This window comes from Theobroma umbraticum, unplaced genomic scaffold (genome assembly GCF_002168275.2).
Source record: "Theobroma umbraticum cultivar Fairchild unplaced genomic scaffold, ASM216827v3 scaffold_147.0, whole genome shotgun sequence".
NCBI classification, from domain to species: Eukaryota; Viridiplantae; Streptophyta; class Magnoliopsida; order Malvales; family Malvaceae; genus Theobroma; species Theobroma umbraticum.
In genome coordinates, this window is record NW_018397259.1 from 10,625,922 (window position 1) to 10,650,867 (window position 24,946).

At 37.7% G+C, this 24,946-nt stretch overlaps 4 protein-coding genes across 9 annotated transcripts; 2 read left to right on the forward strand and 2 right to left on the reverse strand.

Moving 5' to 3' along the window:
- The first annotated feature begins 3,164 nt into the window (after nucleotides 1–3,164).
- On the forward strand, nucleotides 3,165–5,475 carry LOC110416060 (transcription factor MYB61-like). The gene is made up of 3 exons (XM_021427905.1): nucleotides 3,165–3,591; nucleotides 3,705–3,834; nucleotides 3,960–5,475. The coding sequence occupies exons 1-3, from the start codon at nucleotides 3,459–3,461 to the stop codon at nucleotides 5,020–5,022; spliced, it is 1,326 nt and encodes a 441-aa protein (XP_021283580.1). The 5' UTR covers nucleotides 3,165–3,458; the 3' UTR covers nucleotides 5,023–5,475.
- Nucleotides 5,476–6,511: 1,036 nt separating this feature from the next.
- Nucleotides 6,512–12,409, reverse strand: LOC110416061 (Pectinacetylesterase family protein). 2 transcript variants are annotated; one of them, XR_002445142.2, is made up of 13 exons: nucleotides 11,500–12,409; nucleotides 10,680–10,762; nucleotides 10,234–10,363; nucleotides 10,059–10,132; nucleotides 9,525–9,611; nucleotides 9,198–9,322; nucleotides 9,034–9,094; nucleotides 8,734–8,787; nucleotides 8,525–8,602; nucleotides 8,277–8,382; nucleotides 8,023–8,168; nucleotides 7,356–7,663; nucleotides 6,512–6,710 (listed from the first exon to the last, which is right to left on the reverse strand). XR_002445142.2 is itself a non-coding variant. In XM_021427907.2 (12 exons), exons 1-12 carry the CDS (start codon nucleotides 11,684–11,686, stop codon nucleotides 7,556–7,558), a joined length of 1,239 nt encoding a protein of 412 aa, XP_021283582.1. In that variant the 5' UTR covers nucleotides 11,687–12,409; the 3' UTR covers nucleotides 7,258–7,555. The 2 variants fall into 2 exon arrangements, 1 of the variants encoding a protein (XP_021283582.1); XM_021427907.2 differs by lacking the exon at nucleotides 6,512–6,710 and having other exon boundaries at nucleotides 7,258–7,663.
- Nucleotides 12,410–14,741: 2,332 nt separating this feature from the next.
- LOC110415021 (protein NRT1/ PTR FAMILY 4.6-like) lies at nucleotides 14,742–17,816 on the reverse strand. Its single transcript, XM_089783470.1, is given in 10 exon segments — nucleotides 14,742–15,568; nucleotides 15,571–15,645; nucleotides 15,648–15,871; nucleotides 15,962–15,990; nucleotides 15,992–16,087; nucleotides 16,198–16,626; nucleotides 16,757–16,953; nucleotides 16,956–16,973; nucleotides 17,119–17,188; nucleotides 17,253–17,816. Coding segments are annotated over 10 exon segments (1,767 nt in total). The 5' UTR covers nucleotides 17,256–17,816; the 3' UTR covers nucleotides 14,742–14,942.
- A 66-nt stretch (nucleotides 17,817–17,882) lies between these two features.
- On the forward strand, nucleotides 17,883–24,882 carry LOC110415023 (5'-3' exonuclease family protein). Of its 5 annotated transcripts, none has more exons than XM_021426489.2 (18): nucleotides 17,883–18,926; nucleotides 19,011–19,127; nucleotides 19,272–19,330; nucleotides 19,482–19,541; nucleotides 19,689–19,742; nucleotides 19,857–19,905; nucleotides 20,002–20,049; nucleotides 20,218–20,283; nucleotides 20,376–20,426; nucleotides 20,704–20,823; nucleotides 20,898–20,982; nucleotides 21,090–21,171; nucleotides 21,826–21,940; nucleotides 22,034–22,090; nucleotides 22,188–22,234; nucleotides 22,317–22,371; nucleotides 22,848–23,029; nucleotides 24,172–24,882. In XM_021426489.2, exons 1-17 carry the CDS (start codon nucleotides 18,915–18,917, stop codon nucleotides 23,013–23,015), a joined length of 1,245 nt encoding a protein of 414 aa, XP_021282164.1. In that variant the 5' UTR covers nucleotides 17,883–18,914; the 3' UTR covers nucleotides 23,016–23,029; nucleotides 24,172–24,882. The 5 variants fall into 5 exon arrangements, with proteins under 5 accessions (XP_021282164.1, XP_021282163.1, XP_089639598.1 ...); XM_021426488.2 differs by having other exon boundaries at nucleotides 22,848–22,995; nucleotides 24,172–24,881; XM_089783472.1 differs by lacking the exon at nucleotides 24,172–24,882 and having other exon boundaries at nucleotides 17,884–18,926; nucleotides 22,848–23,155.
- Nucleotides 24,883–24,946: the final 64 nt, after the last annotated feature.

Below are 24,946 nucleotides of genomic sequence, written 5' to 3' on the forward strand. Positions count from 1 at the left end.
ACAATATTGACAGTTGAATTGCAATTGTCAGTGATCCATTTCTGACATCTTATGGAAGTTAAAGTGAGCTTCGGATACAAGGCCTTCAGGTTATAGTGTAGACTAGATCAGTTCTTCCTGAGTTACCTTGATGGACTTGACTATTGCTCCAAGAGTTACTTTGTACTTTTTCCTCTATTTTTCTTCCTGAAACAATAGTAGTTGGTAATTATACAAATATGGACTGAGCAATGAGGACGATTCCATTATTTAGCATAAACAGTTTCTCTTTCTTGTCAACTAGTTGTCTGTCCCTCGGTTAGTTTAGCAGGAGGATAACTTTAGAGATAATGAAAAGAGGCATCTCTATTTTCAAGAGCATTTGAAATGTGTCCCCTCATTTTTCAAATGACATTTGATTATCATCCTGCGAATCTTCCTCTTCATCAATTTAATCATGTCATAGATTTCCCATCAACTCCACACTTTACAGACGATTAGGCTTGTTCAGTATAGTTTGTCCTACCCAAGTGTGTTCATGTGTTATCATTTGACAAATGTCTGACTTAACAATAATTGGTAAGGTGATGCGAGCTGTCAAAACCTGCCGCCGAATGATTTTCTGAGGTGAGGGCAAGGAAGTTTTCCTTCTGTAATTCTTTTCCACTCAAGCAAGCCGGAACTATAGTTCAAGAGAATTCGGATCATTTTGTTTTCTTAATTTTTATCTCGTTTGATTTATTACAAAGCTTTTACAGAAACAAATACTGCATGTGTGATGAGTGTACGTTCCAATTACAAAAGAAATCTGCTTCAAAGCCTAATTCATAAACCTCTGCAGGCCGGCATGAACTTCTATTGCCTATGTGCTTTCTGTCAAACTATGCAGTTTAAATGCAAGTCCCATCTAATTTAGCCTTTCTGTAAAAAAAAAAAAAACTCGTGGGGAAAGGGGCTCCATCCTCCATGTAATAGCTTTTCTAGTAATATTCAGCCAACAGCAAAGGAATCCCAGATCAGCAGGTTGGGAAAAAGATCCAAAAACGGTGCTTAAAACCTGACTTGGGAATATACGTTCCCCAAGCAAAAGAAAAAAGATGTAGCATATCGATATGTGGACGTGTTTCCGGAAGCTTTAAATCAAGGCAACAGAGGATCCTGTCCCCAGAGGAGAGCTCTCTGCGTAGACAAGGGCAACGAGGTACGCAGCATATGCGATTACACTCCCTTCCGGCAATTAGTGAATTTTAACGGAACCTTCTAATCATTAAATTACAAGACAGAGATTCATTCCCCCGAACGGCGCTCCCTAAGTTGATTAAAGTAAAAGAAACGATCATCAAAAGCAAGAGATGTTAACACATAAGCCTGAGTCGGCTGACTAAACAAAGGGAGAAACAGAAATGACAGCAAAGTTGTCCCATCATTTATTAAGATATCTATGTTGGAGAACAGAAGAAGAAAGGCAAAAAACAAGTTATACAGTGGTTGACTTCCCATGGAACAGCTCATAAATAAATAAATAAATATATATATATATATATATATATTCTGCTATGATGATAAGATAAGTTTCAGAGGGCATGATGAGGTATGGAGATCACAAGCATCTTTCTGTGACTTGTGTTTTTTAATATCAAATTGGGATGCCTGAATCAGGACATTGCTAAAGGTCAAGGAAACTTCATAATGTTAGAACACGGAGACAGGCCATCGCAGAAGGTTAAAATGATTGTCATTATTCCAATTATTCTTATATGTATAAATTTTTTCTTCTGGTACCTGTTTCTAAACTCTGGAACGTGCTTAAGGAGACCAATTAAATATCAAGGGAAGGGGAGCTCTTCACAAGTTTGGATGTTTGTAAACCATGCAAACCTTGCGTAGCAATATTAAAACTTTACGGAAAATCAACTAGCTCTGTCATTTCTATAAAGTGTGTCAACATTTCTTTTGTCACTTATCCCTTGGCCAATTATTGTATTCTGCGTTCTTTATTAATTCAGTATTGAATAATGATATGGATCCATTTCTTTTTAGATTATGATACAACATACATATAAATTAATTAAGATTGGTGTAGAGAGAATCATGTTCCATTGATTCATATTCTCGAGAGAGAGCTGACATTGAATAGTGCAATCAACATTGTCAAATTGAGTATATCTGTAATTTGTCCCTGTCCTGAGCTCTTCCGGAATACATGCTCACTCAGTCCAACAGAGGACAACTGCATTATTGTGATTCGTGTATTTATATTACAGAGATACACCAGTTTACTTCCTTTTATCATTTATTTGGCTATTGCCCTGCATGGAGATGGAATCAGCATACCAAAGTATAGAAAACAGGAGATGGACATTTCAGATTAATCATTTGGGGGTTGGTAGAATTTGAATGCTTTTTCAAGGGAGAAGGAATATGCCCCCTGATTTTCAAAGTTGTTGAAAATACTTTTGTTTTAAATTTGTGAAACTTTCCAAACTCATCTTTGGTTTCGGAAATTACCCAAAAAGCCTAAAAGAAGAGAGGTTGACGTCATCTGAAAAGTACCTGTCGCAGCAGCTAGTTAAGAAAAAGAAACAAGTAATGGAGAATAACAATATAAATCATATATTTATGCTTCATTAAAAAACAAGACTATAAAGGAATGTGTACAGCGTATGTTATCTCCAAATTGATTGCAATTTACCATATCAGCAAATGTTAACTAATCATGGGTATTTCTTGTCTGCAAGAAATTTTCCCTTTCCTGATTCTTGTGGCTGATTTTGTATTGGGAATCTAGAGGTAAATTTAGTTGAAATAGGTATCGCTTAAATGTCAATACAAACCACCACAGCTCTTATACTCGTTGCTAAGCAGCACTGTAATTCCATTTGTTCTCTCCATCACCCTGTCACTTTTTTCTACCGGGGCTGGTGAGCACAGTATTGTTGTATGCAAGCATGGTTTTGCCATCAAGTAAAACATCTGTCAAAAGCCCCACCATTTGCTGCCAAAAGTCTTTTAATTCCCAAACTCTGATGAGACATATGCAAGTCAAATTATTGAAGCCCCCACCCGATGCTCCTCTCCATCAGTTGTACACGCGCAGTTGCATCTGGACCGTCCATATGTAGAGGAGCCCGGCTTATATCTAGTCCCAGAACCTGACATGGACCAACCAGTGCATGAGACGTAGTTACAACTGGGCAAAATCAAATATAAATTCAAAACCATAATCTCCAATCACCTTCTTGAAGGTGACTTTTCTCTTGAGGGATCTCCTCCTACTAATTTGATTCCCTAGCTACCAGGCTGCCATTTTTTTTTCCTAACTTCCTTATCGCCTCTCCATCTCTCTCTCCACATATAACACCTCCCTCTTACCAAGGATCCATTCTAAAACCTGCTCTCTTCTTGCTGACAGTTTTTCAAAGGTCGCTCTAAGAAAACTAGATAAGTTTCCCCAGCATTGCAGGTGAGTTGCACTCCACATGGGGAGACACTCTTGCTGTTATAAGCAGAAGCTACGGAAAGGCCTGTGGTCTCCTGAGGAAGATGAGAAACTTCTGAATTATATTACTAAGCATGGGCATGGCTGCTGGAGTTCTGTCCCTAAACTGGCAGGTTTAGTATCCTTTTTCCAATATTAGTCCCTGTATTTAACTTTAAGCAGATTGCAAAACATAGCGAGTGAAGAATATTAAACCCTCCTGTGTATCCTTCATGGATGTTTGCAGGCTTGCAAAGATGTGGCAAAAGCTGCAGGCTGAGATGGATTAACTACTTGAGGCCTGATTTGAAAAGAGGAGCTTTCTCGCAGCAGGAAGAGAATTTGATAATTGAACTCCATGCAGTCCTTGGCAATAGGTATTGGTTATTTTCGTTATAGAACTCTCAGCAAAGCTTTTTTTTTTTATTTCCTGTTCTTGTTTTGTGCCTTGTGCTTACTAGATAATCGGTCTATTCTTTGATACTGTATATTTGTTCATCAGATGGTCTCAGATTGCAGCTCAGCTACCGGGGAGAACCGACAATGAGATAAAAAATTTATGGAATTCCTGCATTAAAAAGAAACTTAGGCAAAGAGGCATTGACCCTAACACGCACAAACCACTCTCTGAGGTTGAGAATGATAACAAGGAGAAGCTCCCGACGAGCAACAAAGCCTCTGCGGGATCCAATGAACTGAACCTCGGTGAGGTGATGGATTCAAAATCACCTTCTATAGTCATGGAGAAATACCCCCTTGAGGTTTCCTCCGATTCCAAGATGAATAACAGTGGTAACTGCAGAAACAATAATGTTAATGTTACAAGTACTCCTCACACTCAGGAATTCTTACTGGATAGGTTTGCAACCACCCACGAGAGCAACACCACCACAAGTTGCAGGCCATCTGATTTGGTGGGCTATTTCCCTTTCCAGAAATTGGATTATGCCCCCAATATTGGGCTGTCGGTGAGTCAAAGTACTTCACTCTGCTTCAATTCAAGTTCCAGTTCCTCTGAAATGATTTCAGAGTTCAACTCCAGTTTGAGACAAATTGTTCTGCCAACCATGTCAAGCTCAATTTTCCAAACGCCAATACGTGTAAAGTCTTCTGTTAGTCTTCCTTGCGACAATCCTTCTTGCGATGTCAATGGGGTCCAGAATTGGGAAGGCAGCAGCTACAGTAACAATGCGAGTAACAGCAATGGAAGCAGTGGCAGTGTAGAATTGCAAAGCAACACTATCTTGTTTGAGAGCAACCTCTTCTCATGGGGACTGGCGGACTGTGGAAAATCTGGTGAAGGTGTCCCAATACGCTCAATAGAAGGTGATCCAGATGACATCAAATGGTCCGAATATCTGAATAGCCCATTTCTCCTAGGAACTCCAATGCAGAACCCATCCTCTCAAGCCATGTCCAATGAGGTGAAACCACAAGCACAACTCATAACGGACGGGTCAAGTAACACTTGGCCTCAGAATCAGCACCAACAAGCTTCACGGGTTTCAGATATGTATGCTAAGGATTTCCAGAGACTAGCTGTGGCCTTTGGACAAACCCTTTAGCTGCTTTAATTTATAGCATGTGCAGTCTAATTCAAGCAAAGAGAGAAATATGTCAAGTTTTTCAGTTGGCAATGGCTTGGGATGAAGAACCTTCTGGTTATACGTGTGTGCTATAGAATTGTCTTCTTGTTTTGTAAATGTGCCTGATACAAGATTTCTTCTCCTAATGTTACAGAATACTGTCATCCTTGTCCAGGAAACACGTTAGAATTTCAGAATAAGGCCTGCTCCAACAGATTAATTTTGTTTTACTAGTATTATTTCTTAAACTTCTTTGTCCCTCAGAGTGCAATTTATCTGTAAACAATCCAAGGATATAGATTTTTGGTTGAACCAACGTTGTCGCCTTTTTCTGTGTAGAAAGCGAAGTACAGAGAGATTGTGACTGTAGCCCTTGGATATCCATGTAAATCTTTCACTTTCCCAGGATCAATATTTACCATACTTTTTCATTTTTATAGTATACATCTCTAACCATATTGATTCTCTTTGCAGCACGAAATAAGTTGAAATTCCATTTCTGTGCTTTTCTGAGGCAAAATTTAGGGGACCATTTTTCTTGAATGGATGTCCATCACTGTCTCCTATAGATGGAGATAGTTTTTACCTTTTTGACAGTCTTTTAAGGCAAGAAATTATACCTGGCTTCACCTCGTAAAAAAGCCAGTCAGTAACGCAGTATGGCCGATGGATCCATCTAAGATGGCCGGGAAAAGCCCCACAGCTAGCTATAACAAGTAGCTATCCCCAACTAGTCAACAAGAAAGAAACTTATTAACAAGGCCTTGGAATCTGAGGAAGGCTATATGTACATTCTCTGCTTCTCGAACTTTATCTCAAGGGCACGGTGAAGCTAGAAACTTCCAATTCCATCTGCTGAAGCAAATGAGGATGTTTCTGAGCAGAGTGAATTGCGAGGCGACAAAATCCATACGCTAATCACATGAGGGACACCGTGTTTGGTGTCCCTAGGCTTGGGGTGGGCCTAAACTCTTACTGCATCCGGGTGGAAGAGAAATATAAGATAGGGGTCCCTCCAGTCGGCATCTAGGGACGTTTTATACTTACAGAGACAAAGATCAAGCTGAATCTTTAACTAGTCTTATATTTCTTTGAATTAATTGGAACTGGAGGGTTGCGTTAAAAGGCGACTTGGGGAGTAGGGAGTACCATTTGGGAAGAAATATGGTCCAGGATTTGATAACTTGAATATACAGCATAATCCAAAAGCCATAAATTTACATCAGGGCACAGAAGTCTGCTCCATAAATGGTGATGTTTATGAGCCTCAGCCACAGAATATAAAAAGGTACAGTCGCTTTCTGTGAAGAATATTTCCATTCATTCATGGCAGGCAGCATATATATATATATGTGCGTGTGTGTGCGTGTACAATACATGCATTATAATTTAGAGAAACAAAAAATTTATTTGTTAATATATAGATGCATGCCTCAAATACATGTGATCTGGATTTTTGGCCTTTGGTTGGGGCCCTACAATCATAAGTGCAGGAAGAACACAAAAAAGTAATGCATTTCAAACGCATGAAGACACCGAGATGGTGAGGAGACGACGCTTTTGCAAATTCCTATCCCAATCAGGCTCCTGAAACTCTGTTGTTCTAACAAATTCAATAATTTCCGAATCTTTGCTTTGGGTTTCTTTTTAAGATGGAAAAGGTTAACCTGCATTTCAATCAGAAGACGGACGGTAGAGCTTGATTTTCTTTCAAGATAATTACAATCGACAACTATTCCTATCCCTATCCCTTCGGATGAGGTTTCATGAATACAATTAAGTTCTGGGATTAATGCATAGAAGGACTAGCCAGATGGCATAACATTCATTCATTTGTAGCTTTTGTGCATCCAGCAGACGAGGAATCTTCTTCCATCCTATTTGAAGGAAATTTGGAAATCTTGTCCCGGTCAACAAATATGTGAACAGCGACCAGTTGTTTCTAAATGCATAGAGCTATTGGCCTACTAGTATAATGATTTCACACATCACAATATTATTTTATGGAAAGAACATGACATTACATGATTAATGCAACTCTCTGTCTACTTGCAATGAGATTTTCTGAAATTAAAAATGGCACAACAACTGGATTTCTTACTGCAACCTCATTTTTAAATCCAAAATTTTGTAAACCAAATTCATCGAGCTAAAAATGACTCAAACCGAACCCTTTTCTACACGTTTTTGCATTGATAATAGAAAAGAAGCTCATTAGAAAAACCTTCTCTTGCTCAAAAATATGTCCGCTTGGAAAGTTACAGTTTGCAAAGTTAAAACAATTATTAGCACATACATGCATCAAGCTTTACCTTGGGCGGAGGGGTGAAAAAATTTGAGCAATGCAATTTTGCTTAGAAAACATCGCAGAAGATTTGCTGATTGCATTGCATTTCTCAGCAACCTTCCTCTTTATTGTCTTCTATCCAATTTCCATTGAATTGCTGATAGGAAGATACCTGCTACGTCTAACCTCACCATGTATATGAGCCAACTAATATTTATCATTGGCTCATCTAAAAACCAGATTGTGGCAAGTCTTGTCACAAGGGTACGGACAATCAATGGACCTCACGGCTGCTCTGTCAAAATACCAATCTCCAACAGCTATCGCAATTGGCTGGCACAATATCACTTACAAAGTCATTATATATCTAACTAAAGAACAATAAAAAAAGTTGCCAAAATTAAGAAAACGCAAGACAATATCTAATAAAACTGGACCAAACTAATAAATTTTAGTAATAAACTACTATTAAAACGGCTATTATCTCTAGTAGTAGAAGGAAGTTTAGGCTACAATTGGGTAAGGGAAGGACATTGAGAACTCCATGTATAGAATTGCAAAGAATGATATAGGCTTTTCTATGTATACTTTGATGACCCCCCTTTTAATATGATAACAGAATGAAATCTAATATAGGAATTCGTATGACATAAGCTTCACAAAATCTTATATGAATTATTTATTAGACATACCTTGTTTCTAATTTCAGGAGAATCATCAGCAAACCATGTGTCTTGCCTCTCTGTTTGGCAGTGAGCAAAACATGAATTTATAAATAATCCATTCTGTCTAGACATTGAGAACCCTTTTATAGCATTAAGCATCTGTGTTCGGAAGCCTGGTTCAGAAAAAGGGAGATTCCATTAAGGTGACTAAATATGGTCTATCATGTGTTGAATTGCATGTAAAATTGAAAGCTTAATCAATTTCACATATATAAAATCACCTTGTAAAAACCTGATTTGAGATGCAGAACATTTTGCATGGTTCAGTCTGCAATCATGCCAATAACCATGCGGATCTGCCGATGGTGGAGCTATACTGGATTGTATCTGATTTCAAGAAAGGAAAACCAATTTATTCATCTAGTTTATTAATCAACTTCGTAGAGTTCTCTAATATAGCACAGCAGTATGTATTATCACGTGCTACTTTATAAATTGATAATGCTATTCTCGAGACAAAGATTATTACCTGCCATGAATCATAAGCTGCATTAAGAATAAACATTGGAGTTTGGATGTGGCTGATTAGATTTTGAGGAAAGAAACACTGTAAAGAAGGGAGTTTCAGGCAAGTGAGTACTGAGTAGAGCAAGAAAATATGTGTCGATATCACGTGATGTTTCTTCTTAATCACTCAAATTAGATATGGGTCAAAAAGAAATAACAAAGGAGATATACCGAAGTGGGATCGAGGTGGTTGGTGCATATACGAGGAAGGTTATGTTGCACACCCTGTGATATCAACAAGAAACTTGCACAATAAATAATCAAGTTTAATGAAGCCATAAAAATTTTAAGGTTTTCCTTCCTTTGTTTAATTATTTATATTTTGTTTTGCATCTGTCTGCATGTGCTCTTCATCATATCTGCTTAAGATCTTTTGTGAATCCAAATCCTCTGGCATCAATAGAAAGAAGATAGAAAAAGGCATATATAAATAAACCCACATATATGTAAATACAAATATCAATAAAGAACCTGTAAGCCGACCACGCCACTGTATAAACTTCTAAGCGTGTGACTACCAGACACATCAATCCTACAGACCAGAGATGATATAAAGAAAATATATTAAGAAATAAGGAACAATCTATGTCTTACTGGTACTTAAAACCAGACCCATGAAGGATATTGATACTTACGCATCAAGGAATAGACCAGCATCACTAAGGCACTTAACTTTAGTAGTTCTTGGAAACAAGTTCCTGAACTCGTCACAGTGTAAAATTGCTGCCAAACCCCCAGCAGAACAGCCAGAAAGAAGAGCCTGAAATGTAATAGTTTTTTGTTACAAAAAATAAATATGAAGGGGTGGCAAGGCATAGCCTAATAGTGGCCATACTTTACCTCGGAATTGGAGATCCCAAGTTCAAATCCCCCTTTCTTCCAACTATAAAATATATAAATAAACACGCAGAGGGGAACTTCTTTTTATTGAAAAAAAAGTCATAATCAAGATAAATATGAACCTGCTTTGCATAGCGCATTCCTTTTGACATTAAATCTTCCATTGCAGCTAACCATATACGTTGTCCTCTAAATTGCAGCTGTGCAGCCTAAACACAGAATAGCCTAATTTTTAACATATGCTCCGCATAAAGAAGAATAACTTTGGAGATAACCTCTCAAAACTAGATGCTTGTTTAAACATATACGATAAATAAAGAGCCAATTATTTCAATCACTTGGAAACAATGGCTTAATCCAAAGCTGAAGCAATTCATATTCTTCCATGAGTTACTACTTTTTTTCCTATAAAAATCTTGTAGTATTTGTTTCTACAACCAGCTCTCTGTTGTAAACGTGCATACGGAAAGTTAAAAAATGGATGGAAACAGCTTCTTGTGAGTAATGTAAAATGGCTTTCCAAGGTCATGATTTGGTGGTCAATGGTGACTTAAGGTCCCAGTTTTCGTTTGTACTGCTTCATCTCATTAAAAACCAAAAAGAAATAAAAAATGACATTCTATGGGTGAAAGCAAATGCAAGAAATTGGTTTCTACCTTATTTTCGCTGTCCCCGGTAAAAGAGGCACCATCACAATAACGAAGCTTTACTCTGTTCCAATTGAAAAAGTCTGCAATTTAATATGAAATAAAATAAGACGATAAAAATGGTAGCTTTTATAAAGTCTGCTTAGTATGGAATATTTATTTAAAATAAAGCTTAAGAGGAAACCAGGATTTTCTTCAGCTTTTTCACTCAATATTCCAGTGAATGGTATCTGCTTTTCCATGTATGTGGATGATCCACGTCGGGTTTTTTTGCGGTAGACACAAGTTCTAATGTTATTGCACCATCCTCCTCCCTGCCACAAGATAAATGTCTAAGTTACCCATCCATCGAAACTTTTATCTAAAAGGGTCAATTGGACTTACATAGTCAGCTTACTAACCTGGACGCAACAGAAAAAAAAGCAAAAATAATAATGCAAAAGAGGAACATTTTAGAGAAACATACAACTTTTACAGAATTCATCGGTCAATTATAGCTTAAAGACCTTGGACTTAGTATAACATCCTAGAATATATCAGTTGGACAATGCGAACAAGTAATAACTACAATGCTACAATCATTTCTATACTTAATTTCAAGCTAAATCATTTCTATAGTCTCTCACAAACCTCCAACTGAATGAGCCAGCTATTTGCTCCTGATCCATATCCACGATGCCAATGATAACCTGGCAAGGTTCCATCCAGGCAGACTGAACGATTGACAGACAGAAGCAGGTAAATTAGGACAAAATGCCAAGACAAATTTCAGCAGGATGAATTTCACTGATTCTCGGTAAAAGATGTATAAAGTAAATTTGAAACAAAGAGCATGTCAGGCTGAAGAAGATGAGGGCAGCAGATGAAATCATCAAGCAAGAAAGACCACAACAAAAGATAATGGGAAAACGTAGAATGACAAAAGATAATTTAATCATAGCTATCATTAGAATCAACCTTGTTAAGTGCATTTTGCGGCCAATAAAACATAAAGTTGGCAAGAAATTGAAAAAAATATATATATTATCTCACTCGGACCGCTGAAATTATTGCGCAAAAGGAGGACTGGAGGGAAGGTAGTCAAACGGAAAATAATAATCAATCCTTTCTTATTATTAATAACTCCATTACTATTCCTTTTTTTCTAAGACTATTATTTTACATTTTGGTAAAGTACAATAGAAGTTACAACAAATAAACCGGCAAAAATAATCTGATGAAGGGAACGAGGCAGAAGCAAACTTCAATTAAAAGACTGACTGAAGAGAAGCAATTTCAAAGCTGATACAATAACGGCATGAAAATACTTATTAGTGACATTCCCATAAAACCCAGTTTTTTTAAAAACAAAATATTTAAATCCAGAAATCTGAAGAAATATATAAAGAAATAAGAAAGAAATCATGAGCAGAAACAACTGCAGAAAGCAATGGGAAAAATAGAAATGTACCAGCTCCTTTAGCGCCCGCACTTGGAATAAGAGTGAGTCCAACCATGAGAGGATTGTAATTGAGTTTGGAGACTCCATATTCGTAAGCCTCAATAAAAGACAGCTCTGTTTCATTAAAATCTAAGAACCCAGTAACCACTTTGCAAAAAACAAATGCCGTAAAAACCCCAACACAAAAAAGCTTCATCTTTGCTTAACTCTGCTCCCCAAATCTTGAGAGAGAAAAAGCCAAAGCTTGAATCTTGCAGATGCGTTTGTAAATTGTAATGTAGCAGCAAGCGTAACCTAGTACATGATTAATAAAGACAGAGAAGGTTTAAAAGAAAATGGTCATTTATGACTAGTGCACAGTTGTGATTAGGAAATATTGCTCCTTTCGAGTCAAGGAGCTAAACACGGAAGAAGAAAAATGCAGCTCGTAAATCTGCAAATTCAAGGAGCTGTGTGTTGGGGGGTGATTGGAGAGAGGGAGATGCACATTGCAAAGCACAGTGCTTTTGCCGGGCTTTTTCGAGGTTATAATGCTGGGAGGAGCACGTATGGAATCTAAGAGAGAGGCTAAGTAGAGCAAGAGTTGGCAGGCATCGTAAGTAACAGGCAATTGGAGCACCGTGCGATTAGATTAGAAGAAAAACTAGATGAAGAAGGGGTTGCGGTCGGGGGAAATGTCTTGATATTGTACCGGAAGGAAGGAGATTATTTATGGGTGATTGGATTTGGATGAATTGCAGCGGTAGTGGTACACAGAAAATTCAGACTTCATACTAGTTATTTATTTAATTAAAAATTGTGGTCTGCCTTTTATGCTATGGACATCGGCGGTGCTTCGGCTCAGACTCACAGGATTCTGCTTTCCAGCTGTTTTTAGCCCAAAGGTGGTACTAGTTGTTTATCTCATGGTCATGGGTGCAAGTGAAGTGTAAACTTGTATGTTTGATTAAACAAGAAAGATTTACTACCAAGTATTGATGTTTGATGCTTTTCATCTGCTTATGTAACTTTTTCTCAATTATTTCAGACAATTTAAGCGTGGCAGGCAGAAGTGGGCAACAGTAACCTTGACCTTTGCATGCTCCATGAGTGTTTCTAGTTTGTGTCTTGATCAACCAAATTAAGATTGGATGTAGATTTTCGAATATGATTAGTAGATTAGTGTAAATAAATGGTAGGATACAAAATTTGGCATGCATGGTTATCAAGACTTAGAGGTTGTGATTTCACATCCCATTTAGTTATCATACCCATCAACTTTATTGTTAGTCTAAATTAATTTAATGATGAAGCCTGACCGGGCAACAGCCATCGCTAGGAAGGACCAATTATATCTATCTAAATCCCCATAACAGCCCAGCATCTCTTGGTCTCGGTGGAATATCATTCTACTTAACTTATTATCTCTATATTCACCATTTCTTTATATATGGTTGGGTAAGCTAGCTACTTTTGAGTTGGGCTGCCCTTTTCCTACAAAATTAGGTCCCAAACATGAGGAAGATTGGTCTTAATTAGTTAGCAGGAATATGATAATGATAGTTATATGCCTTCTCTTCTCTTACCAATTAAGACCACACAAAGGGGCTCCTTTCCTTTAATTTGCGTACACGCAACTTTTTGCTCGCTGCACGTAAACATAGATTCTGAGCTCCCATGTCAAACTCAATCTGTTAGCTAGGAAAAGATGTAAAACTACCACCTACATCTGTGCTGCCTGTAATATTGGAAAGAACTGAAGAATTGAGTGTGCGGATCACGTTGAAGAGACACAACATCATTTAATGGTGAACCTCCCAATTAACAGAAAGAGGAGCAGTGCATGTGAATGTGAGACAATTGGAGTTGGCCTCAGTCCAGTAATCACATGCAGCTTTTGAGGTCCGCCCAGCTCTGAGTAGGCGGAAAGAATCAGATGGATCATGGTCATACATAGATCTGGGTGTTTTTTCTTGCAAACCCTAAACCCCATACCATACCATACTAATCCCCACTTAGATTTCAGATTAAGTACCTCCATTTTCAACATTACCATTAATATTCTATTCTTGAAAAGCCACTGCCAGTAATACTTAATTACACTATTCAAGCCCAGCATCAACGTTTACCATGCACATAATCTAATACAGTATACAATTAGGATAATAAAATAATACATGTGGACCAATATTTGCTAATTTGTTTTTGTTTATTTCTTTATTATTGTGGGCATTAAAATCCTGTCGGTGGAATGACAATTACATATTACTGTATATATGTGAATAAGCACCAGGAAAGGAAGATGATTTAAAAACAACCACCTCCGGAACACAGTGCAAACCAATGTAAAACACTTTTGAACGTGATAATATTCACAAAAAGAACCGGAGGGGGGAGGGGAGCGATGCTGAGCATAGTGGAGTTTGATGGTTCTGTAACTTCCATCCATGGATAATCATGGTGCAATAGCTCCACTTGACTTTTAGGACAATTATGAAAACATTTGTGGCTTTGGTCGCTGACAGCAACAAAGTGGTGTACAATTGGGGGTTTCGCTTGTGACCCCAAATTAGGAAGGTGATGTACAAGACCGGACGAACCCCCACGCCCACATTAGGTCTACATTGCCATTTCCATTTCCATATATAGCTCAAATATAATTTTAACCATTCTCAGATAAAATGAACAACCGACAAGGTTTCCTTAGTAATCATCGACTTATGGTGAAAGATAGAAAGAAACCACCTTCATTTTTTCCGAGGCCTCTCTGACAGCTATCAGAAAGATACATTTAGTTTAGACGTTTTGGATTTTCTTTACATCTCTTTGCTATTCATCATAAGATTCCGTTTGTTGTGAGACCCTGTTGAAGTGGTGCTGAAGTGGCCTTCCTTTTCTTTCACAATGGAAAGTAAAAGAACCATGGAGGGCAAGCTAGCATTGGCGTTTACTTGCCCAATGAGCTTGCATTGCATTGGAGTGAGTTAATTCCTTTCTATACATAGAATCTACTATGTTTTATAGGCACACAAGTCATTGGCCTGCAGAATTTAGATGGTTGCCTTGCCTATATATATATATACTCACCTCCTAGTACTTGGAAATTGGATAGGGTGGCCTCTTTCTGCCATATCTCAGATATGCACAAGGTTGGTAGAACCCTCTTGAACAAAATGTGCGGTCATATTTCAAATTTCTAATTATGAACGTAAAAGAAACTTAATAAGTATAATTGATAATTCACGTACACACACTGCTTAATTGTTCGGAAGGTTGTTATTTTATTCCCAAAACCAAAAGGCAACCTAATTAATTATACAAACAGACTGCAGGAACTAAACACACGTTAGTAGTTTAGCAGCCTCTTTCAAACAAGTTTTAACTCTTGGCAACCGCTTCTGTTTTGTTCTGATGAGCTTCTTCTAGCAGATTGAAGATATGTGCTTATGGGCCTATATCAACAACTTGTATAACTATTGTTTAGCATCCTCTGTTTGAACGGAAGAGGGAGCGTCATTTGTTTCTTTTGCTCCACCACCCAGGGTGCTTTCTTCCTTGGCAAGAAGCGGTCCAGTAATCAAATCCTTGGGTTTAGTGTCAGGATCAGGTTCTTCTGTCTTGTATTTGTACCATGAGGCCCAGTACAAATAGTTTACAAAGTTTAGGGAGCTGAGGATTGCTAAAAACCAGTAAAAGAGATTCAAATTGTTCTGGTTCAAGTCAAGTCCATGCAACCATCCTTGTTTGCTTGGAGTGATTCTTTTGGTCACGGAGTTTATGATGTTGACAAACAAAGTACTCAAGAAGTAGCCAAAAGACAGAGATAACCATGTAAACGATGTGGAGAGCGATCTCATGCATACCGGTGCTTCCTCGTAGAAAAACTCTAACAGTCCTACAAGAGTGAACATGTCTGCAATTCCAAATATTCCATATTGGAACGAGAGCCAGAAGAGACTTATGGGCTTGGTTATGTCTTTAAGAGCTTGATTCCTTCTTTTGACCTCAACAATACCGGCAACAGTCATTGAAATGGCTGACAGAACAAGCCCCACGCCAATACGTTGGAGTTGTGTGATGCCTGATGGATGATCAGATTTGTTCGAGCAAAAGGGACAAAAAAGAACTCATAGATGGAATCAGAATGGACATGAAGAGCCAATGGGATTACTGGATTGACGGAGCGGGAACCTCTTTTTTTCCAAGATGGCGATCCATGATATTGCCTTGCTGAACTGAGAATGTCTGCAGCTGTGCCATACATGTATTCATTATGATTGTACTGCCTAAAATGGGCAACATTCTGGTTAGTATCTTCACTTCTTCAACTTGGGTCACTGTGCATACCGTCCACGGTGTTAGCTTTGAGTCATTTGTAACAATTGCAGCTTTGTCTAGGCACCTGCTCACGATTCACAATCGGTTTTGTCAAATTTTGATTTTCTAGCTGTTAGTAACTTTAAATATTTTTAGATGCAATCACATGAATCACCTGAATTGATTGGTGTGGGAGATTGTTTCCTCCTCTGAAAACTTTTTCTTTTTCATTCATCTCGTACAGTTCTTCTGGATTCTCTGGCAGAGCTAGCCGTCTGTTTTTGATGGCTACCGCTATGACCTGTCATCATAACAAATAGGGGCGACAGAAGTGTTACCCTTGTTTCTATTTGACTCTGGCACTGATATGTTATGGTCTTATAAAAATTGCAGAGAAAGAGAGAGATTGACCTGAGCTATCCTTATGATGGGGCTATCAGAGGGTGTGGGTTCGCGCAGGCGGTAGTAAGGCTTGCCAAGTGCAAGAGCAACAAAACCAATGAAGGTAGCCACGGTTGATATGAAAAACCCCCAGTACCAGTCCTTTTCAGTGCTCACCCACACGATGCCTGTGACTCCAATACAGGCTCCAAGTGTGGTACTCAGCAACAGCCAATTGAAAAACCTTGCTAGAGCTTTTGCTTCCTTGGGATCTTTTTGATCGAATTGATCTCCCCCAAGCGCTGGAAGAGCTCCCTTAACCCCACCAGCGCCCAATGCTAGCAAAGCCAAGGAAGCATAGAGCATCACTGCCATGCCACCTTTTATGCAGCTGGGCTTGCCACAATATGTCGGATGCAAATCCTTTGAATAAGCCTGAATTGTCACCAATGCCAAACCCTGCAACAACCTAGTTTCACTTAGCTAATCCTAGTAAGGCAGGGTCCTTTGCTAGAGCCTCGGAATTAAGAAAATTAATTAAAACAAATATTTTCACTGCTAATTAAAAGATATTGACATAAATTCTCACCAGTACTTCAAGGAATCCAAAAAGTAGAGACGTAGTAAATCTACTTAAGAAAGTATCTGAAATGAAGCCTCCAAGAAGGGAGAGCAAGAAGGTTGAGCCCATAAAGTTTGTAAGAGTGTTTGCGGCGGCGGAAATATTGAAGTACATAACATAGCCGAAGTAAAGCACCAAGCTCACCATGTTGGCAACAAACCCATGTTTTCTAATGCCACCAACACTGCAAATAGAAAGAAACATGCATACATAATTTAGATAGAAGTCAAGCCTGGCTGGCTAGACAGATTTCATAGTCAGTACTAGTGTGCTTTCTTCTTCTATTTGGACTTGTGTTTCTTTGTATTTCATTAAAAAGATTGGCTTACCAAACACAAACGCGGATGCTTTGAATCCTCCTTTCTCCTTGTACTCGGATTTGGTCATCTCCTCGGGCCCCTGCGTGCAAAAGCAACATGAGCAGCAATAAACAAACAATGATTGAAAGAAGAGATGGAATTACCATGTTGGAGATGAGTAGAGAAGTTGAAGCAGGGGGAAATGGTAGAGGTAGAGCAGATGAGAGTGGCCCAGAGTACCATAATATATAGCACACAACCCATAATTTTAACGCTCATGACATTAGATTTGCCGCCAATTTGCTTTTCTATAAACCCAGAAGTTTGACTTATTAATTTCAGATACTCTTTGATTTCCTAGAAAATATCAGGTATCATCGAACAGAGCTTTCTATCATTGTCTTGATGTTGTCGATTTACGAATAATCCAAATTCTGTATTCGGTATGCATAATTACATATAATCATTTCATTTGTCTTCACAGACAAAATCTGACTTGGCTACGGCCCGCCTTTGATTAGAATATGCCATTTCCTACTGAATTAACGTACGCATTCTATCCAGTTTGCATAAAGACTGGTTAATTTTTATACTCCATTTCCATGTATATGATGATCGTGATCATACCATGATCAGGTTAAAGCTGATCAGTTGGTGTAATCCCAAGTTAAGCATAAACATATCTTTGTTCCACTTTTTGTCAGTAGCCTGGTTTCTTAGTTACAACTTACGATATGTGATACCACAAATCGTCATTTAAAAAGCTGGACTAGTGCGGATGGGAATGAGTATGCGAAAGTTTTGTTTGGATGCTCTTTCATGATGCTGGAGTGGGTGGTTTTATCAGGTTTGAGACGCTTTTACCTGATATTGTGTGTTTTTGGGATCTGTGGCTTTTTGGATTTCACATCCTCATGTTGGGATGACTGTGCTAGGAAGACCCTTTGGTGGCTGAATGCGATCCAGGTTTTTTGTAGAGATTTTTGTCTTTGGATTTCTTTGATTGTTCAGAATATGAATATGATGTGCACTGGACAGTCAGTTGCCTACTTTGGTCTTAGGCTTAGGAGGTTATGCTTGTATATAGAAAGCGTACAGGGAGGGTTTTTTGTGTACATTGCTTTGAGGGCTACTGGGCAGGGCAGGTATAGGCAGGCCAGGAATCCCCTCCTTTTTGTATAGATTTTTGGGTCCAGGGCATGTGGTGTTGATTCAGGGAGGTTACCTTCTCAGTGAAGGGTAACAGATTCGAACTGCCTGTTTCTTTTCCCAGAGATAAACCAGTTTGGCTTCCTCTGATCTGAACTTTCCAAAAAAAAAAAAAGAACGCTAGCCAAGCCAATGGAAGTGTAAACTTCCTTAAACGTTTTCTCTTTCCTCCTCCTCTTTGGGTTTGCTATTGAGAGAGAATCATGCAAAAATCTTGAATACCCCATTTATTACAAATTCCGAGCTTTCTTACGCACTCAACAATGATAAATGCCTATATTTTGGCATATTGTTTTAAATAATTAAGCTTGGTAAAATCTAATAAGAATAGATTTTACATAAATTTCAAAAAATGAGCAGGCAGTAATCAGGGCGTCTACTTTCCATTAGAGAAGAATCGATTTTAGTGGAAATTACTTATAGGTACATTATTCGTTTATAACAATAAGTACGTGTAACGTACATTCACACTTGGAGTTTGGAGCAGGCGGGAAACATAAAAGAGGCTTCTTGGTTCTTTAGCTACAATCAGGAGAAGGGAAAAAAAAAAAAAGGCTTTAGCTAATCCTAAACCCTTACACTGCTGCTCTTCCTTCCTTCTTCTTTCTCAGCCAAAAATGGGCATCAAGGTCAGGTTTTTTGAGCATTACTATGTTGGGGCTTCTTTTATTAGAATATTGATCCATGTTTCCCGATTTCGTTTTGATGTTTAGGGTTTAACGAAGCTTCTAGCGGACAATGCACCCAAGGCCATGAAGGAACAGAAATTCGAGAGCTATTTCGGCCGCAAGATCGCCATCGACGCCAGCATGAGCATTTACCAGTTTCTCGTCCGTATATCCCGTTGCTTTTTTATTTCCTTGAAAAGAAGAAAAAAAAAACCTTAACTTTATCCATATGCTATCATATTCATTTGGGGGCTAAGGCTAGCTAATAATGTAAAACGGGTCTCTTTTGTTATTGGGTGAGTGCAGATTGTGGTGGGTCGCAGTGGGACTGAAATGCTCACCAATGAAGCGGGTGAAGTCACCAGGTTTGTTACTATAGTTTTTCATCAACTATTTATCCTCTTTAATTCTCTAGAATTGTCTTTCGCAGATTTTTGCAATTTCCTTTTCACTCTTGTTTATAATTTTGCTTGGTTCACAAAATGTTGACATGGGTTCTACTGGGTTAATCCTCAGTCATCTGCAAGGCATGTTTACTCGCACAATTCGGCTTCTTGAAGCTGGGATCAAACCTGTGTAATGCTCTTGTTTACCTTTTCTTTTCAATTTCTTCAGAAAGAAGTTACTTTTCAACTGTTTACACATTATCTGTCCTGTGCTGCCTATATGGTATGACTTCCAAAAGTCCTTCTAGTTGCTAATGCTTGGGCTATTTCCTTTCAGCTATGTTTTTGATGGTCAGCCTCCTGATTTGAAGAAACAAGAGCTTGCAAAACGGTACCTTTGTGCAGTCTGTACAGTTTGCCTATTGCTTGTTCCCTTCAACATCACTGGAATTTTTTGAGCCTGTCGATTCTATTTGATAATTTTTGTACTAAATTTGTCATGTAGTTACTCAAAGAGGGCAGATGCTACTGAGGATTTGCAACAAGCCATGGAGGTACTCTTCTTCCATTGCTCGCATAGTAAGTAATAAAGTTTTGTTTAATTGTTTCACCACTACATAACATCAAGGTGCTATTATTTGTAATGTTAGGCTGGCAATAAGGAAGACATTGAAAAATTCAGCAAGCGGACAGTAAAGGTGAGTTCTTTTATCATCCTTCTGCTCCCAATGTTAGATATGAGAGCTCACTGTCTAGTTGGCACTTATTTCAGGGTTTATAATCATGGTAGAAACGCAAAAGGTCTGGATAAAAGAAAAATGTGCATTAAAGTGTGTTGTTGGCTTTATTTGCTTGATATATTGCAGGTGACAAAGCAGCACAATGAAGACTGTAAACGGCTTTTAAGACTTATGGGGGTACCTGTGATTGAGGTGAGTTTTCATTATTTAAGTGTGAGGTTTTGGATTTTGGGTGCAATTAGAAGCTAAATTGAATCCAGGGACTTATGTTTTTGTTTCCATAGGCTCCTTCTGAGGCAGAGGCTCAATGTGCTGCACTTTGCAAATCACGAAAGGCAAGTATCTGGTTGATCATGATAAGTTGTTTATATAGGGATTTATTAGTCCTGAAAATGGACATGTAATAACCGCATGTGTCTTTATGAGATTGAAATAGTTCAAATTTGTTTCCAATATCATTTGAAAAAGCAGCTTATTTTAATTTTCAGTTCTTTCACACCATTTGCTTTTAATGACCTAGTGCTCTATATGGCTTTAAGAGTTAAAAGAGTGCCTTCATATTTATGTCTCTCAAGTAATGCTTGCTAGTAATTGAGCATCCGTTGGTTTTAGGTTTATGCTGTGGCTTCTGAGGATATGGACTCTTTAACCTTTGGAGCTCCTAGATTTCTTCGCCATTTAATGGACCCTAGCTCAAGAAAAGTTCCGGTCATGGAGTTTGAAGTTTCAAAGGTGCTTTGAGCGTTACATACTGATGTAATTTGTTGATTTTTCCCTTTGCTGTTCTAATGTGGGATATGTGTTAGGTTTTGGAGGAGCTGAATCTTACCATGGATCAATTCATTGACTTGTGCATTCTTTCTGGATGTGATTATTGTGACAGCATTCGAGGTATTCTGGGATTTTCATTTAGGGTTTCTGACCTCTATTTTACATGATCCACTTCAAAGTTGGGTTTTATGGTTGGTATGTGATATCATCATTAACCTATGCCACAGGAATTGGGGGACAGACAGCTTTGAAGTTAATTCGTCAACATGGGTCTATAGAGCATATTCTTCAGAACATAAACAAAGAGAGGTCTGAATTGTTTTGTTTTTATCTGTGTGAAATGACTTGTACATATCCACGGAATTATCACCCTTAGAGTTTTGGTGCTTTTTTTAGTCGGTAATGTCTTACCTTAAGTGAAATTAATTAGACGCTAAAAATATTTTTCTCAATGACTCTTATCTCGTTCTTCTTTTCGTCCTTTCTACCGTTCTTTATTAGTTTATTTATTTGTTTGTTTCAGATGCTTATTTAACTTTTCACATATTTAGTGTACAGTTCCATTCCTTTGCAAATCTTCTGATTGGATTTGATACCAGTGTTTATAGAGTTATTCCGTCAGTATCATTCTTGGTGTAATGACTTTGATGGGGATCTTGCAAAATATCGCTTTTCTGAGCAACTGTGTGATTTACTAATATTAGTTTCTATTAACTGTTAATATAATAAGCATACCATAATTTCTTAGCTTGATTTGCTGTTTTATTTCTGAATTCTGATAACAATAGTTGGTAGTCACCATCAGAGAGTAACTCTTTTGAGCTCAAATAATTTTTTAAAAAAAAGTTTAACTTTTTAACTCATGGTGTCATTTAAGTCATGTAAACTAAATTTCTGCTCTCCTATGTAATAGGCAAGTAACTCATTTTATTCTGATATTAATATAAAAATTCCCATGTTCAGATACTCAATACCTGATGATTGGCCATATCAAGAGGCTCGACGGCTTTTTCAAGAACCATTAGTCTGTACTGATGATGAGCAACTTGAGATGAAGTGGAGTGCTCCAGATGACGAAGTGTGCAATTCCTTATCCTGATTATGTATACTGTTCTAAGGGGTAACTCTCTGGCAAGTTTAATACAGTTGCATTGTTTTGTTGATTTGCTAGGGGTTGATAACCTTTCTGGTGAATGAAAATGGGTTCAACAGTGACAGGGTGACAAAGGTGTGTCCTCCCTTTGTTATCTCAAACAGCTTACAACTCTTTTTTGTTGCATTAATAAAAAGATTAGCTATCTAACTTTATTACTTATGTTTACTAGGCAATAGAAAAAATTAAAGCAGCCAAGAATAAGTCATCTCAGGGCCGGTAAGTAGTGCTTAGTTACATGGGATGATGCTATAAGTTTCTGTGCTATGGGTTATTATGTCTTATATCCTTTTCTTTACAGATTAGAGTCATTTTTTAAGCCAGTTGGTAACACATCTATGCCAATTAAACGGAAGGTATGACTCCACTAAGCATTTTGAGTAACCATCATTAATTTATTCTTGTCTTGTTGCCTGGTGGCTGATTCTAATGAAATACATTTTTATTCATTTTGGCCCTTGTTGCATTTCATGTTTCATCTGAATTTATTTTTCTTTTAAATCTGCATTAATGGTTGTTGTTTGTTCATTTTTTACATTAAATGGTTATTGTTTTTCTTGCATTATGCTAAGTTGACTTTGCAAGACTTTGTTTGTCTTATGTGGGGGTTTTGTCATTTATAAGTTTTTTTTCTTAACAATAGAAAGGGTTCATATAGAAGTATGAAGGATTGGTGCTTTGTTTAGTTTTGAGAAATATATTAGGTGTTAGATAATCTTTCCTCTGAAATTTATAAAGGAAAAAGTATGAAAAGTAGTACATTCTCTGATGCTTGCTCTAATCTAGTGTAGGCTTATTGGCTGCCATAATTTCTCAGTACACTGGTTGACAGGGAACCAAATGCATGCTTCAATTTCCCAAACCAGCACTCAAGTCTAAGATACTCTCTCCACAAGTTCATGAATTTTCCAGGCCCAAGGGTTTTGGCAGCATGCCAACATTGGGGCTGGATTTCAAGCACTCAGCGGCATTTTCTAGAGGTGTCTGCTTTGGCATATGAAGCTGAAAACTGTGGTGAACGTCAAAGCGAATCTGTGCTCATTTTTTTTATTGAACATCAGATTCTTATATATTATGGGAAAGTGAATGTAGTGCTATTATCATTGTTCTCATTATCATAAATAGTTTTTTAGTGTTAATGATAGGAATGTGAACCTAGTACAAGAAACTCCTGCCAACTCCACTTTTTGTCTGGTTGTTCACTTTGATACTTGTGGTGGTTAAAAGTCTTAAGACACATAATCTCTGTATAGGGTTAGAGCTTTATCTATTAAGTGATTGATTACCCTGACAAAGCCGAGTTTCGATTATTATTATCTTCTTTCCTGTTTCTTATAAATATTCATTGGCAAAATCCTTTCAGTACTAGTAGTTTACCTTGTAGTTGCCTCTTATGATTTGGTTGTATGCATGCATAAAGTCTTACTGTGAAGTTTCAAGGGAAAACCTGTTGAGTTTGAGTAGTAGTTTACCAGAAGGCCAAGCTTTGACCATATCCTTATCCGAAGATTCTCCTATTCATAGCAGTCTTATATTGTTAGACTCCAATTTAGGATCCAAGTCAATCTTTTTATTTTCCTGTTATTCATTTTTTATCTTTACTGTGATGTATCAAAGGGAACAGAGTTGACTCGAAACAAACTAACTCAGACTAGAGGGGCAAGCTTTGACTATTTCCTTCTCATGAGATGTCTTTTATTTAAAACAATTTTGTCTTGTTATACTCCCGTTATTGTTCAAGTCAATCTTCTTTTTCATGTTGTTCCATTTTTATCTTATTGCGAGGGTTCGGCCAATACTCAAGAGTCGAGTCCAAGTAAACTTGTATGTACTAGAAGGCGGAGCTTTAATCATATCCTTCTTACTAGATCTCACCTACTCAAAGCATTTTTATCTTGTTGGATGCCTATTAAGAACCCTTTTTTTTTTTCTTTTTCTGTTCTTCAATTTTTTTCTTGGGATGTGAGTGATGACTGTGTTTGTTTTTTGATGTCACTTGTTAAATTGTTTTATTGAAAATATATAGCACGATGCTTCACCACTACTCTACTCTGTGTCATGTAATCTCTCTTTTTTTTTTTTCTTTCTTCTACAATTACATCTTAATTCTGGAGTTGATTATGCTCTATATGAATTTTTTGTCATCGGCATGACAGGAAACACCACAGAACATCCCTAAAGAAACTAGTAACAAAAAGTTGAAGGCTGGTGGGGGCAAGAAAAAGAAGTAATTGAGTGGTGGATGAGCAACTGCATTGATCAGATTAGACTATTTTGTTTTTCTCAATGAATCTTTTCTATAACTTATTGGTTTTTATATTTTCAAAGACAGTCCTCTGGAAGCTTTGATGTATAATCTTTGATTGTTGAAGGAAGGCAAAGACCATAATGGACATCTTTATTGTGAAGAAGCAAAAAGAAAAAAAAGAAAAAAACGTTCATCCTTTGTTGTAGAGTTCCATGTTACTGTTTTATTTGCTGGTAGTGTACGGGTCTGGTTCCAATACATTTGAGTGATATGATTGAAGTAGAGGTGGATAAAATGTTATAGGGGTTGAGATAATGAAAGGGTAGTTGGTATCTTTAGATGGTTTGAGGACATAGCCCTTAATTGAGCAGGTTGGAGAAATTGTTGCCAAAACAATCTCATTTACAGCTAAAGCTTTAGCTGATTTGAGTTGTGCAGTAGCATACCAGGATCTTCATAACATCTTACAGTATCTGAACAGAACTAACCGAATCCAATGGCTGTCAGGCATACTGTTTTTGGATTATTGAGATTTGAAGTTTTATGAGCTATTTGGTGGGTCATCGCTTTCTTGAATGTGGGAAAGTTGGGATTTTAAATCCAACCATTTAGATATGGTAGTTGAAAAGGTGGGCTGAAAGTTGAAATTCAAGTTTTACACCATCATTACCATCATATTGTTA